The sequence below is a fragment of the Pseudonaja textilis genome, chromosome 1 (genome assembly GCF_049901715.1).
Source record: "Pseudonaja textilis isolate UNSWEBS1 chromosome 1, rPseTex1.2, whole genome shotgun sequence".
In the NCBI taxonomy this organism is placed as follows: Eukaryota; Metazoa; Chordata; class Lepidosauria; order Squamata; family Elapidae; genus Pseudonaja; species Pseudonaja textilis.
The window spans coordinates 103849308-103862427 of NC_141990.1; the positions used below are offsets into that span (position 1 = coordinate 103849308).

The 13120-nt window shown below is 35.2% G+C and overlaps 1 protein-coding gene across 2 annotated transcripts in view; it reads right to left on the reverse strand.

The window, feature by feature from the left end:
• Positions 1–13120, reverse strand: part of GRIK2 (glutamate ionotropic receptor kainate type subunit 2) — a 518606-nt gene that overhangs the window by 262574 nt on the left and 242912 nt on the right. For both annotated transcript variants that reach the window (XM_026726676.2, XM_087913718.1), the window contains exon 4: positions 3449–3630. In XM_026726676.2, the coding sequence (XP_026582461.1) occupies positions 3449–3630 (182 nt within the window). The remainder of the gene's footprint in view (positions 1–3448; positions 3631–13120) is intronic.

Genomic DNA, 13120 nt, shown 5'->3' on the forward strand with positions numbered 1-13120 from the left:
ACAAGGGGGACTGCCATAATCATTCTCAAGCAGCTGAACTGTGGTTCTCAGCGATGTAAATGTTGTCTGCCTCTCTGGTTGCAAAAATTATACCAAAGCATCCTCAAAGTTTAGCCGCTGCACAAGTGCAATTATCATAACCGCCTGAGATAATATTCATTTTGCAAACTTGTGGAGCAGGGTACTATAGAACATGGCACTTTGTCTGCATGTGGAAAACTCTATGATTCTGGCTGCTGACTCTTAAGAACTCATGATCTGTCCTGGTTATTTAAAGTTGGATTTCCATAGCTTTTCTTGTATAGTGGCTGCATTTGTACAACCTGTCTGACGAAAACATGATTTGTTACTTTGAAATGCAACATATGCTGCAGGTTTGGCCACTTGCAGACATACAGCTTTTCCACTTCGCAGCTGTTTGAATGTCAGTTCAAAAGCATCCCCAATCCATCTGAGATCTTCTAGAACTCCATTATTTGCTGTCTAGGCCTATCTAGAGAGACCACAGGGCTCACAGAGATCAAGAGCCCCTCAGCAAGTTTATTTATAAGCATTTCGCCAATGAAGACTCAACAGTACATACATGCTCCTTCCCCTCCTTATGCAACTAAAACATTTAGCAATCCCTTATAGGGATTTCTTTGCCTCTCATGTTTGGCACACCAGCATTGTGACTCATTTGGCCATTCATGCTAGTAAACAACTGTGGCACAATTATCAAACCTGGGAGACAAGATGATGAGTTGGGTTTTTTTTTTTAAGAGAATCCTTAAACAGAACTTAACATGTAACGAACATGTGCATAACTTTTAAAATGGAAATCTCACAGAAACAAAAGGGAAATAGTTACTGTAAATGTCTTATAAATGCAAGCTTCCAGTTTTGATGTCATTTGCTTATTGGGGCTCATATTTTACCAGATTATAACTGGATTTTTAAAGTAAACCCCTTAATTTATGATTCATGGTATTACATGAACTCCAGTAATTAGGTTAAGTCAATAAAATGCTTTAATTGACCATGTTTTGTGTTATATAAACAAAGTTTGTTTTAGTAAACCTCAAATCTGGGATTATAATCTTTCAAAATCTATTTTTTTGCTAGTTTTATGAATGGAATCACATTCAAAATACAGGATCAAGCCAGATACATGTTTCTAAGCATGTGACTCGAACCAAAACTTTGTTCTTAATATCAGTTCATTCAATACATTTCTGATTATCTTTGCTTTCTTCATTTTAGCAGCCCAGTTTAGTGAGAAGGTGGAAAGAGAGAAGAAATGAAGAATTGACACTATTCCGTATTTACTTATGTGAAGATTTATGAGAAGATCCCCATCTACTCCTCACTCTTCTCAAGTTGAAGCAAAGTTAATCAAAAACATGGTATGGCCTTGAATAGGCTAAATAATCTGTAATCATTTCTGTATGCAGGATTTAGAAAACATTATTATTTGTTTGTATAAATGGATACACTCACTCAGTTTCTTAGATACCATGCAGTTTATGAATTAAAAATAGCATATTAAATTCACCAAGAGTGCTGGTTCATTGCTTGGACTAATTATAAATCATCAGGTGTTTTTTAATTGAGATTTTGTAACATAGTCACAGCAGTTTCTTTTCTTTTGAAATAATTATTCCTTTTATCCACATTAGTCTCTCTAATACAAGTAGTCCTCAAATTACAGCAATTCCTTTAATGACTGTTCACTTACAATGGCACTGAAAAAGGGACTTATGAGCATTTTCACATTTATGACTGTTGCACCATCCCCAATGTCACATTATCAAGATTCAGATGTTGGCAATTGACTCATATTTATGACATTTGCATTGTCCCATGGTCATGTGATCCTTTTTGTGACCTACTAACAAGCAAAGTCAATGGGGAAACAAAATTCACTTAACAACCATGTTACTAATTTAATAACTGCAGTGATTCACTTAACAAATGTGACACAAAAGGTCGGTAAAATGGGACAAAGCTCACTTAACAAATGTCTCACTTAATAACATAACTCTTGGGTTCAATTGTGATTGTCAGTGCAGGACTATCTGCACTTTGAGAGACTACTGAATTTACACTGAGAACTGGAATTAAATTAATTAAAATGCAATGTTTTATGTAAATCAAAATACATCTGAACAGATGACAAAATAGCCATAGCCATGGTATCACAGTTTTTATTTTTTAGTCCCTCTGAACCAAATTGAAAACCACTTGTGTTCTCTTCACTTCTGGGGAGTTAAAATGCTGAGAACCAGGAATAAAAATCACTGCTTTGTTTTGAGCTGCCAGAGATTCTAGAATATTAAAAAAAAGACTTATTCCCACTGTAAACCAGAGAAAGAATTATAAATACCATGGATGTGGGGTTCATTTTGTGATGATGAAAAAAAAAGAGAGGAAACTGTCAGATATTAACTAATTTCACTCTTAGTCATTTTGTTATGAAGAAAAAAATGGAAACTTTTCAAGCTAGAATTTCCCTGATTTTCAAGCCAGGATCTGTTAAGGGAGATGAATTCAAGCACACAGATGAGATGAGACGAAATGTCTCCAAAGAAGAAACTATGTGCTACCAAGTTCCACAGAATTACAACATTTCTTGATGAAGTCCATTTACAGCAGTTCCTCTTGTACTGTATGTGAATGTTAAGTAACATCAGTTAAACTGCCGAAGAGGTACTACAGCATGTCATCACAGAGGCAAGAAGGTCATTGTGAAGTAGGACCTGTGAAGGTTCCTTTTGGGATGCAAAGTAGATCACTCATCTCAGCACAGAAGAAATTGAATGACGGCACTTGAGATAATATGTAAAATTAAATAATCACAGTGCATTAATAATTGGAAATGAAATGGGCAGACTTGTACCTTGAAGTAAATCAGCCAGTTTTTTATAATATTTATGATAGTGAATAATCCATTTTCTTTGCATATTAAGCTTAGAAAAGGACTAGTTCAAAAATGAGTTTTCTGTATTTTCAATTAGTTTGTCTGTTTCAAGAGCCTTCTTCAATTGTTCTTTTAATAAAGTGTTGAAAATATCTCATATCCTGATGCTCATATCCTGATGCTCTATCTGAATTCTCCTGCTTTCCCTCATCTCCTCACCTTCACATGGGGACATCTAAGAAAGTTCACATTTGATTGAACTTAACTTTAGCTCTTTTTTCCAGTCTGGTACTCTGGGACATATTATTTATGCTAACTTTACATCTCTTCCTAAAGTCTGAAAAACAAGAGACAAGAGTTATGGGAGAATTTGAGGGTGGAGTCCCTGTATATGATTCTTTCCGCTATGTTCTTTAAGTCTCTCAAGTCCACTAAGAATAACAGAACCATGCTTTCATGTAGCTGTAGCTTATAGATCAATATCACACTGACTTCAACATGTCTATTGTATCTGCAAAAGGGTAACGGGAGGGGAAAAGGTATGCTTACCTGTTTTAAAATACCTGCTGCCATCTCATGACTGCAGTCAAAGATGACATGGAATTCTTTGCCTCTTTTCATCTCCTTGAGCAAGGGCTTGGCATCCTTGGTGTCAGAGGGTAATTGGCGAATTTTTAGCCGCAAATTGTACCTTGATGGAGCCTTAATAAGTTCTTGCAATCGAATGAGACCTTTGTTCAGAGAAATAAGATAAGACAAAGGGTTTCAGAAGATACATTATAGAAAGAACAAAGGGAAGCTATCAAAATGTTAATAAACTGACACAAGAGCTTTTAGCTTATCATCACTGATGTACTTTTAAAATGCGTTTTCTTTCTATTTACTCACCATTAGTTAAGGTATGTACATAAATCAACATTTGAAAATGGTATATGAGCACTTCCTTGCCTCAATAGTATATGAGCCTCTCCCTTTCCTTCTTTGCTAATATCGACTGAAAATAAGGAGCTCAGTTTACCCCATGAAACAAATCTTTCTTATCTGAGAATTATGGTAATTTTCTACCTCATAACATGTACTGGTACATTAATTGATTAAACCAAGATGTTTCACTAATAGTTTGTAATCACCCTATTTTAAAAGTCTTGCATACAGATTTCCTTCGTTAGACTCTGCATGGACCGTCCTCAGATCATCTACATCAATGTTCTGAAAGTATTTAGCCTCCTTAATCATATAATTAGGAGTGCTTCATTCATTGCAATAATTCAGTTATTAAGTTACACACGACAAAAGTTAAAGCTGCCATATTAGAGATTTTACCAGGGGCACTGACTGCATCAAGGAAAAGATTCTAGGTTTTCAACCTGGAAAAAAGTAAAGCATTTACATATTGCGGTAGAATATTGTCTTAAAAGGCCATCCCATCCAACCCCTCCCCCAAAATAAATTTATACAAAATCAGAGTTACAGAATAAGAGTCAGTCTAATATGGTAATAGAAAGCAGAATTTCAAGATTAAAAAAAATTGAAAAAGTGAAAAAACAGATTTTTAATGGATGTATAACCTATTTTAATCTAAATGGATATTTAGCTAAGGGTTAAAACTATATTTTCATATTCATATTCAACACAGATTCAGCTGTCTAAAATGTGTTCCCATCTGCAATAAGTAATACCTTGCAATATAAATCCAGGGTGGATTGATATTATAAATTATGGGTATTCATTCAGGTTATTTGATATATTAACTGGGTGAAAGTTTCCCTTGATACCAGCCAAACGCCAAGGACCAAATATGACCCTGAACATAGCACAGTTACACAATTTTATGCAAATGGATACTTAGAATTAATTTGGGGGATTCAGACATAGTGGAATAAGAACTGGATGAACATGACTTTCTTTAAAAATGATAAATGTATTTTCTACATACTCTATAGCTTTGGTGATGTTTATCAAATGTTTATATCAATCATAGACCTCTTGAATTTTAAATATTTATTTATTAGCTGGTGATCCAATCTAAAAAAAGCAACTCTGAGTGACTTACAATTTGTAGGAGTGTAACTATCACCCCTGAAAAACCATAAAAATATCCAAAAATATCCAAACCCATTTTTTTTACCATTTAGGAAAATAAGTAAATAATCTGTTTAAGCACTGTGAACTGTTCTTAGCTCACTATTACACAAAATGAGAAATAACATTGTTATCCTTAGTTGGCTGGCATTTTGCTATAAATTTCTTGATAAACGAGACCACAAAAAAGCTAAGAAAACTATTAATACTGGACTACAGAAAAACTGATTACCTGGAAGCACCTTAGCATGTTTATAGTAAGGCAGAGTTACCTGGCTTAGTTCCAGCAAAAGCCTTTTAGCATCACAGTATTTATTAGCTCTTCATACATGTCATTTTCTTTTTAAAAAATCAACACATACAGGTGAAACTCAAAAAATTAGAATATTGTGCAAAAGTTCATTTATTTCAATATAACGCAACTTAAAAGGTGGAACTAATATATGAGATATACTCATTACATGCAAAGCAAGGTAATTCAAGCCATGATTTGTCATAATTGTGATGATTATGGCCTACAGCTCATGAAAACCCCAAATCCACAATCTCAGAAAATTAGAATATTACATGCAGTCAATAAAACAAGGATTGTACATAGAACAATATCGGACCTCTGAAAAGTATAAGCATGCACATGTACTCAGTACTTGGTTTGGGCCCCTTTTGCATCAATTGTTTCCATGTGGCATGTCATGGAAGCTACCAGCCTGTGGCACTGCTGAGGTGTTATAGAAGACCAGGATGCTTCAATAGCGGCCTTCAGCTCTTCTGCATTGTTCGGTTTCATGTCTCTCATCTTTCTCTTGGCAATGACCCATAGATTCTCTATGGGGTTCAGGTCAGGCAAATTTGCTGGCCAATCAAGCACAGTAATCCCATGGTCATTGAACCAGGTTTTGGTGCTTTTGGCAGTGTGGGCAGGTGTCAAGTCCTGCTGGAAAATGAAGTCAGCATCCCCATAAAGCTTGTCTGCTGAAGGAAGCATGAAGTGCTCCAAAATCTCCTGCTAGACAGCTGCATTGACCCTGGACTTAATGAAGCACAGTGGACCAACACCAGCAGAAGACATGGCTCCCCAAATGAACACAGACTGTGGAAACTTCACACTAGATTTCAAGCATCTTGCAGCGTGTGCCTCTCCATTCTTCCTCCAGACTCTGGGTCCTTGGTTTCCAAATGAGATGCAAAAGTTGCTCTCATCAGAAAAGAGGACTTTGGGACTTCTGGTTTGAGCTTCTTTGGTGACAGACCGAAACCCATGATCGTGTGCGGTTTCGATCTGTGCTTGCCGCTGGAGCGCTCTGAGCCAGTTGGTTTCAGGGCTAAGCCACCCCATAGAGGTGGTGAAGATGGGGGAGACTGCCAGCAGGGTCAAGAAGAGCCACATCTCTCCTCCCCAGCTGGCCATTACTCCCTTTCCTGAAGGCGATTGCAGTGGTGGTCAGAAATGGCCTCAAAGAAGAACTCAACTGGAAAAGAATGTGCAGGAGGAAGATAAAAAGAGAAAGTTTTGGCTGACTGGGTTGAACTGAAAAAGCAACAACATAAGGTACCCTGGAATTTGAACTATAAAGAATAACATTTCTCCCAAAGAAGATTTTGAAGTGGCGAATGAGAGAGGGAAGGGAAAGGATTTGGGGTTTTTTCTTTCCTTTCCCATATTGACAACTAAGAGATTTAAGTAAGAAACTAACAAAAATACACTTTGACATTAACAGGCATTTAAGCTGAAAATAAAATGTCAAAGGAATAATAGATATTTCTGGATTTTCAAAAAAAATTAAAAGAAAGAAAGGAGAGAAAAGGAAAAAACAAAAGGATGGGATCTGGAAAAATGGAGGAGACCACCTGGAAGTGAAGGAATTAACAGTGAAACTTTAACAAGATTCCTAAAAGATAAATTCTAACTGAAACTTTGTAACAAGATAGAACCCCAGGAAGAGACAGTGGAAAAAGGAAGCAAGAAGAAACAGTTTTGGATTATTTGGATTACTTGGTGATTTTTGGATTTTTGGCTATTGGATCTAAAGGGCTAAAATCAATCAGTAGTTGTTTAAAGGTTTTTAAAATGATATCACTCTTGGAAGAATTGAAAATGGAACTTAAGAAACAGAAAGAAGATGCACAAGAAGGAAGAGGTATTTTTGGCTTTGTATTTCCATTTTTAGAAATGGAGATCCTGAACTATGAGAAATAACAAGAAATGCCTGTAGAACAAGAAGGGTGGGACAAAGAAGAAACCATCTTCAATGACCAAGTAATTCTATGTGGGTAAAAGAAAGAAAAGGGGGGAAAGAGAGTGAAAAATTTAAGATCTGAAAAAACCACCAAAAAAAGAATAGTTTGAAAAGTAATTGCAACATTAGGAGGAAACAGAAGAGAGGATTACAGAAGAGAGAATCAGAATTAGAGAGACAAGGGGTCAAAAAGTGGAGGGAGAAGAAGAGGGGGAAGAGGGAAAGGAAAAGAAATTATAAAGGACAGAAACAGGATATTGAATAACAGGGAAAATATACAAGGATTAAAGGTATAAGCCTATTTAGAAGACACAGAGGTAATGGGCGAAAGCTTAATTGAAAGAGGGATTCTGCAAGGGTACATAAGATAGTATTGTTATATTAGTAATAGAAATGAACTTCAAAAATATGAAACAAGTGGGATTAAAATGATAGATAAAATAGTCATTGTAATGTAATGGAATTTATTTATTTATTAATAAATAAATGAAATAAAGAGAATGAGAGAATGAAATTATGAAAGGAGGGGAACATTTTAATTATTATTAATGAGCTATAAAAATTTAAAGGAAGAGGAATATGAAAGAAATATGAAAAAATATGGAAATATTATAAGTGTTCCTAAAGAAGTATGATATCCCATTGGAAAAAAAATGTTAAAGATGTTAAAGATTATAACTAACATTAATGATAGATGTGAATTGTAATAGAATAAGTATTTTATTTATTATTGTTATATATATATATATATATACTTTCTCTTGAAGAATTTAGTGTGTATTTTAAGAATGTACCAAGCAGAATTTGACTGGAAGTTATGTGTTACATTGAATGTTATAATTGTAAAGGCATAAATTGAAGTTTAAATAAGAGTTGAATGGATAAAATTAAAAGATATAAAGGTGTCATACTCCAATTAGCAACTAGAGGGGAAAATTTTGTTTAATGAGAAAAGAAAATATGAAATTGAAACAGGACAGACAAAAGTACAAATATAATGATTAGAAAGATTGAAACTTAGAAAAAGATACATATAATTGAATTTAGAAAGGAATGAGATAATTAAAAGCAAGGCTGAGAAAATTCGGGGAAGGGAAAAATTATTAAGAAAATGTTAAAATAGTAATAAGATATGGAATAGAACACAAAGACAAATATGAAATTGAGTTTGTGTCGGTATGGAGAAGTGATAACCTGGGACCATGCTATTCTCAAAAAAAGATATTTTATTTGTATTATGTATTGTGAAAACCCAAACAAAAATTTTACAAAAAAAAAAAAAGAGGACTTTGGACCACTGAGCAACAGACCAGTTCTGTTTTTCTTTAGCCCAGGTAAAACGCTTCTGACATTGTTTGTTGTTCAGGAGTGGCTTGACAAGAGGAATATGACATTTGAAGCCCATGTCAAGGATCCATCTGTGTGTGGTGGCTCTTGATGCATTGACTCCAGCCTCAGTCCACTCCTAGTGAAAATCCCCAACATTTTTGAATGGCCTTTTCCTGACAAACCTCTCCAGGCTACAGTCATCCCTGCTGCTTGTGCACCTTTTTCTTCCACACTTTACCCTTCCACATAACTTTCGATTAATGTGCTTTGATACAGCACTTTGGGAACATCCAACTTCTTTTGCAATTACCTTTTGAGGCTTTCCCTCCTTATGGAGGGTGTCAATGATGGTTTTCTGCACAACTGTCAGGTCAGCAGTCTTTCCCATGATTGTGATTCCTACTGAATCAGACTGAGAGACTATTTAAAGGCTCAGGAACCCTTTGCAGGTGTTATGGCTTAATTAGTTGATTAGAGTGGGACACTTTGAGCCTAGAATATTGAACCTTTTCACAATATTCTAATTTTCTGAGATTGTGGATTTGGGGTTTTCATGAGCTGTAAGCCATAATCATCTCAATTATGACACATCACAGCTTGAACTATCTTGCTTTGCATGTAATGAGTCTGTCTCATATATTAGTTTCACCTTTTAAGTTGCATTACTGAAATTAATGAACTTTTGCATGATATTCTATTTTTTTGAGTTTCACCTGGGGTCATAATGCATTTCCTGCAGACCAACTTCCTGATTATAGCTATAATTACCAGTAGCCCTTGACTTACAGCTAGTGATTTAACAATTTTTTGCAGTTATGATAGCTTTAGAATGAGTAAACCAGTTCTGGCCAATACCCATTCAGGAGATTGGATTTGGATTTACAACTGTGTGATTTGCTTAATGAACACTGTAAAAACAGTTGTAATATTAAGTCAGGTTATGTTGGTGCCTCAATTTACAATTGTCATGACTTACAACTATAATTCTAGCCCAATTATGGTTGTAAATCAAAGACTACCAGAAGTGTAGGAACCAGAAGACTCATCAAGTGACCATTCCAGTTAACCCCAACCTAATCTGCCAGTTCAGCTCAAATAATTCCTTTTTCCTTCAGATACTTGCGAATTTAAAGTTAATCCTTGCAAGAGAAAAACTGAATTTGCATAGACTTTTAAGTGAGCCATCAATACAACTGACATGGAATTCAGCAAACAGATATTTATGAAAAACTTTCAGTCTGGCAAATAGATTTCCTAAAAGCCAGTTTCCATAATCCTTGAACAAGGTTTATTAAAAAACAAAACTATTCCAAATAATTCAGAAAAATGATGGCAGTAAAGTCCATTTTGTGTCAGCAAACATGAGCCAGTCCCCAGAACGTCTGATTATTACCTATGAGAGCTTGGTTCCAATTCACTTCAGAAGTTTAAAACTGTGAAATTAAATTAATCCAACAATATATCATATAGAACAAAATAGGAATAAAATAATAAGCATAATCTTGTCCCAATATACAAACTAGGCAAGCAGAATTGTAAATTACCATTGTTTTGCTGCTAGATTACTTCTTTCATTATGTCTGCTACCTTTTCTGCTAAGATGTTTAATGCTGAATACATAAGGAGAGTGAAGAGGAAGAAGAAAAGAATAACAAATCAACCTATCACTAATTGATCATCAGCTGTGGGCTACAAATTCATCCATAGAAATTTACACTTATACCCAGAGGTGGGATTATTTTTTTTTAACAACCAATTCTGTGGGTGTGGCTTAGGTGATGGGTATGGCTTAGGTGGTGGGCACGGCTTAGGTGGTGGGCACGGCTTGGTGGTCATGTGACTGGGTGGACATGGCTTGGTAGTCATGTTATTGGCTGGGTGTGGCCAATTCAATATCACTCACATCGAGGCACACATCTCCTCGCCTGGCCTCCCATGACTGTAGGGATGGTGCAACAGTGGTAAGTGTGAAAAATCACTTTTTTCAGTGCCATTGTAACTCTGAATGGTCACTCCACACAAGCAAAGTACCAGCAAAGGAGGGGGAAAAAACTCCTGCCAAGAACATAATAAAGGTCAACTGAGAGGCAGTTTCTGTAAGCAATACCAGAATGTTTCCTTCCTGCCTTCCTTACAGGGTTAGGCCAGTAGTTTCTTCTAACAACCGGTTCTCTGAACTGCTTAGAATGTTAACAACTGGTTCTAGCGAATAGGTGCAAACTGGTAGAATCCCACCCCTGCTTATACCCCTTATACCCCTTATACCCCTGCTTATACTTCCATCATTGGAAGGTGATGCATTAACAGTTCACGAATGTTGAGTACATGAATGAATTATCAATGAAGTTAGAATGCCTCACTGAAATCTATTTAAAGAACTTAATTTCTAAAAATTCAGTAGAGTTTTCTAAGAGCCTCTTGGAAAAAATTTTAATAGCATTATACCAACCATGGAACACTTGAACTCTTCAAAGCTATAAGAGAAGACGAAGAATAACAGACAAGAAGAAAGGAACAAACACTAGAATAGGTAGGAATTAAGGATGCTGCATTCTGTTGTGTTATTCCATTAGGCAACTTGCTCAGTGTTGTATAAAGTGACTGACACTGTTCTCTAGGATTTCAGATATGAAACTATTCCAGCCCTGTAAACATTGGGAATTGAAACTGACACCTTACTCATGCAAAGCGAAAATCTCACTGCTTAATAAAATATATCCTGGCCAATAAATGTGTCTATTATTAGTATTGCAGGCTAAGGTACAGGATTAAGAATTTGAGCAAACGTAGCATGCTAATAAGTTTAAAAGGAAGCTGTACCAATAAATGATAAGACGGAACATTTCTTTCTACTGGAGGAAAAAAAGGCAGGTTTCATATTATGCGCTAAGTCTTTTTTAAAAAGTATGGGTGGTTGAGTATACCATAGCAACATGGTTCATGCATATAATATTATAATTCAAGACAACGGTCCTAGAAGTATTCTACAGGAATTTTCATCATGAATCTATAATGTCCTGGATTTTATAATCAAGAAGGAAACCAAAGATCAAACCCTTAAAAGCAAAGAAAAGCTATTCATATCTTATAAATTGCTCAGAGTGTTCAAACTTTTCAGCCCAGATAGCATTTCTCATTTCCCAGAAAATAGGCTCCTTTTAAATCTTCCATCTATTTCTCACCCCCACCTAGAGTAGTAGAAAATAAATAGATAACAAAAATGTCATAAAGGTTCCTGCCTATTTCTCAGGCTCACAGGAAGAATGGGAATTGTAATCATAATGTAGGTATGAATGGTTATTGGTTCGTTTATATTTGAATGTCATCTGTATTAGGTGATCTGAACAAACCTAACACTGAGCTAAATTCAAATAAGACCGACCATCCAATACAACTTAATTATGCAAATAAGAAAAACTCAGTTTAAAACTGAGAAACATAGTCTTGGAGAAAAAGACAAGAAATCACATTGTACCTTAATCCAACTTATCTGTGGAAATTATGTTTCATAACTAGAATATCAGAACTGAAAAAGTTCTTTCTTACTCAGTTCATTTGTTTATTAATTCAGTCAACCAGTAGAGCTAAAAATGGTGTTGGGACTTATTAGCATCTTGTACTTTAAAAGCTGCCTGGCAATGCACTTTTATCGGCCTGAGTTTTCATTTTCTAATATTATTAATTGCTTGGCAGCTCTATTTTTTTCTCCAGAGGTACATATTTTTTTAATAAATAGATAAATAAATACAGGGCTATTAAAAGACTCATAGTCCACAAAAAGAATAAATGGTAAACCTGTAACCAACAGAAAAGATACTCTGTATTTACACATGTTTTGCTAATTATGCACAGTAATAAGATAAACTCATCAGATAATTGGGGGATAATTGTACAAGTGATAGCATTTTTTTAAAAAAAGGAATGGGTTAATGAAAACTGAAGTACAAAGTTAAAAGAGCCAGGGTAATTAGAACAAAACAGAATAAATCAGGGTAAGCTAATTGTAAAATAATTCTGGATGTGATTATAGTAGTTTTGTATGAATTCCTCCAGGGAAAGTGATTAAAGATCTGATTTTTTTAAAAAAAATATTATATTTTTATCCTTCCTTTTTTAAATTGCTTCACTCATACACTCATACTATATATGTAATATTCCTGCCTTCTGTTTTTCTTAGATCCACAACCTGTGAGGTGGGTTGGACTGAGAGAGAATAACTAGCTGAAACTCATCCAGGCAGCTGTTATACCTAAGACAGGTCTAGAACTTCTAGATTCTAGTCCAGTACCTTCGCTATTACAGCTCTCAAAAGTTCAGAATCTAGCTCTCAGAAGTTCAGAAAACTGAGTATTAAAATGAATACTAGTAGGAGAAAAAAAGAGAAGCTTTCAAAAAAGGGACTGTAACAAGGAGACTCTGGAGGTGAGAAATGCTAAAATCACTATGCTATGCTAAAATCACTAAAACCATTAGGTTTTAAAAATCAGACACCCTCCAGCAGCTTTTCTTTCAACATTTCAAAGTTTATCCCCTGTAAAATTACTAAAGTGCTGTTGGAGCACTAAGTAATTGG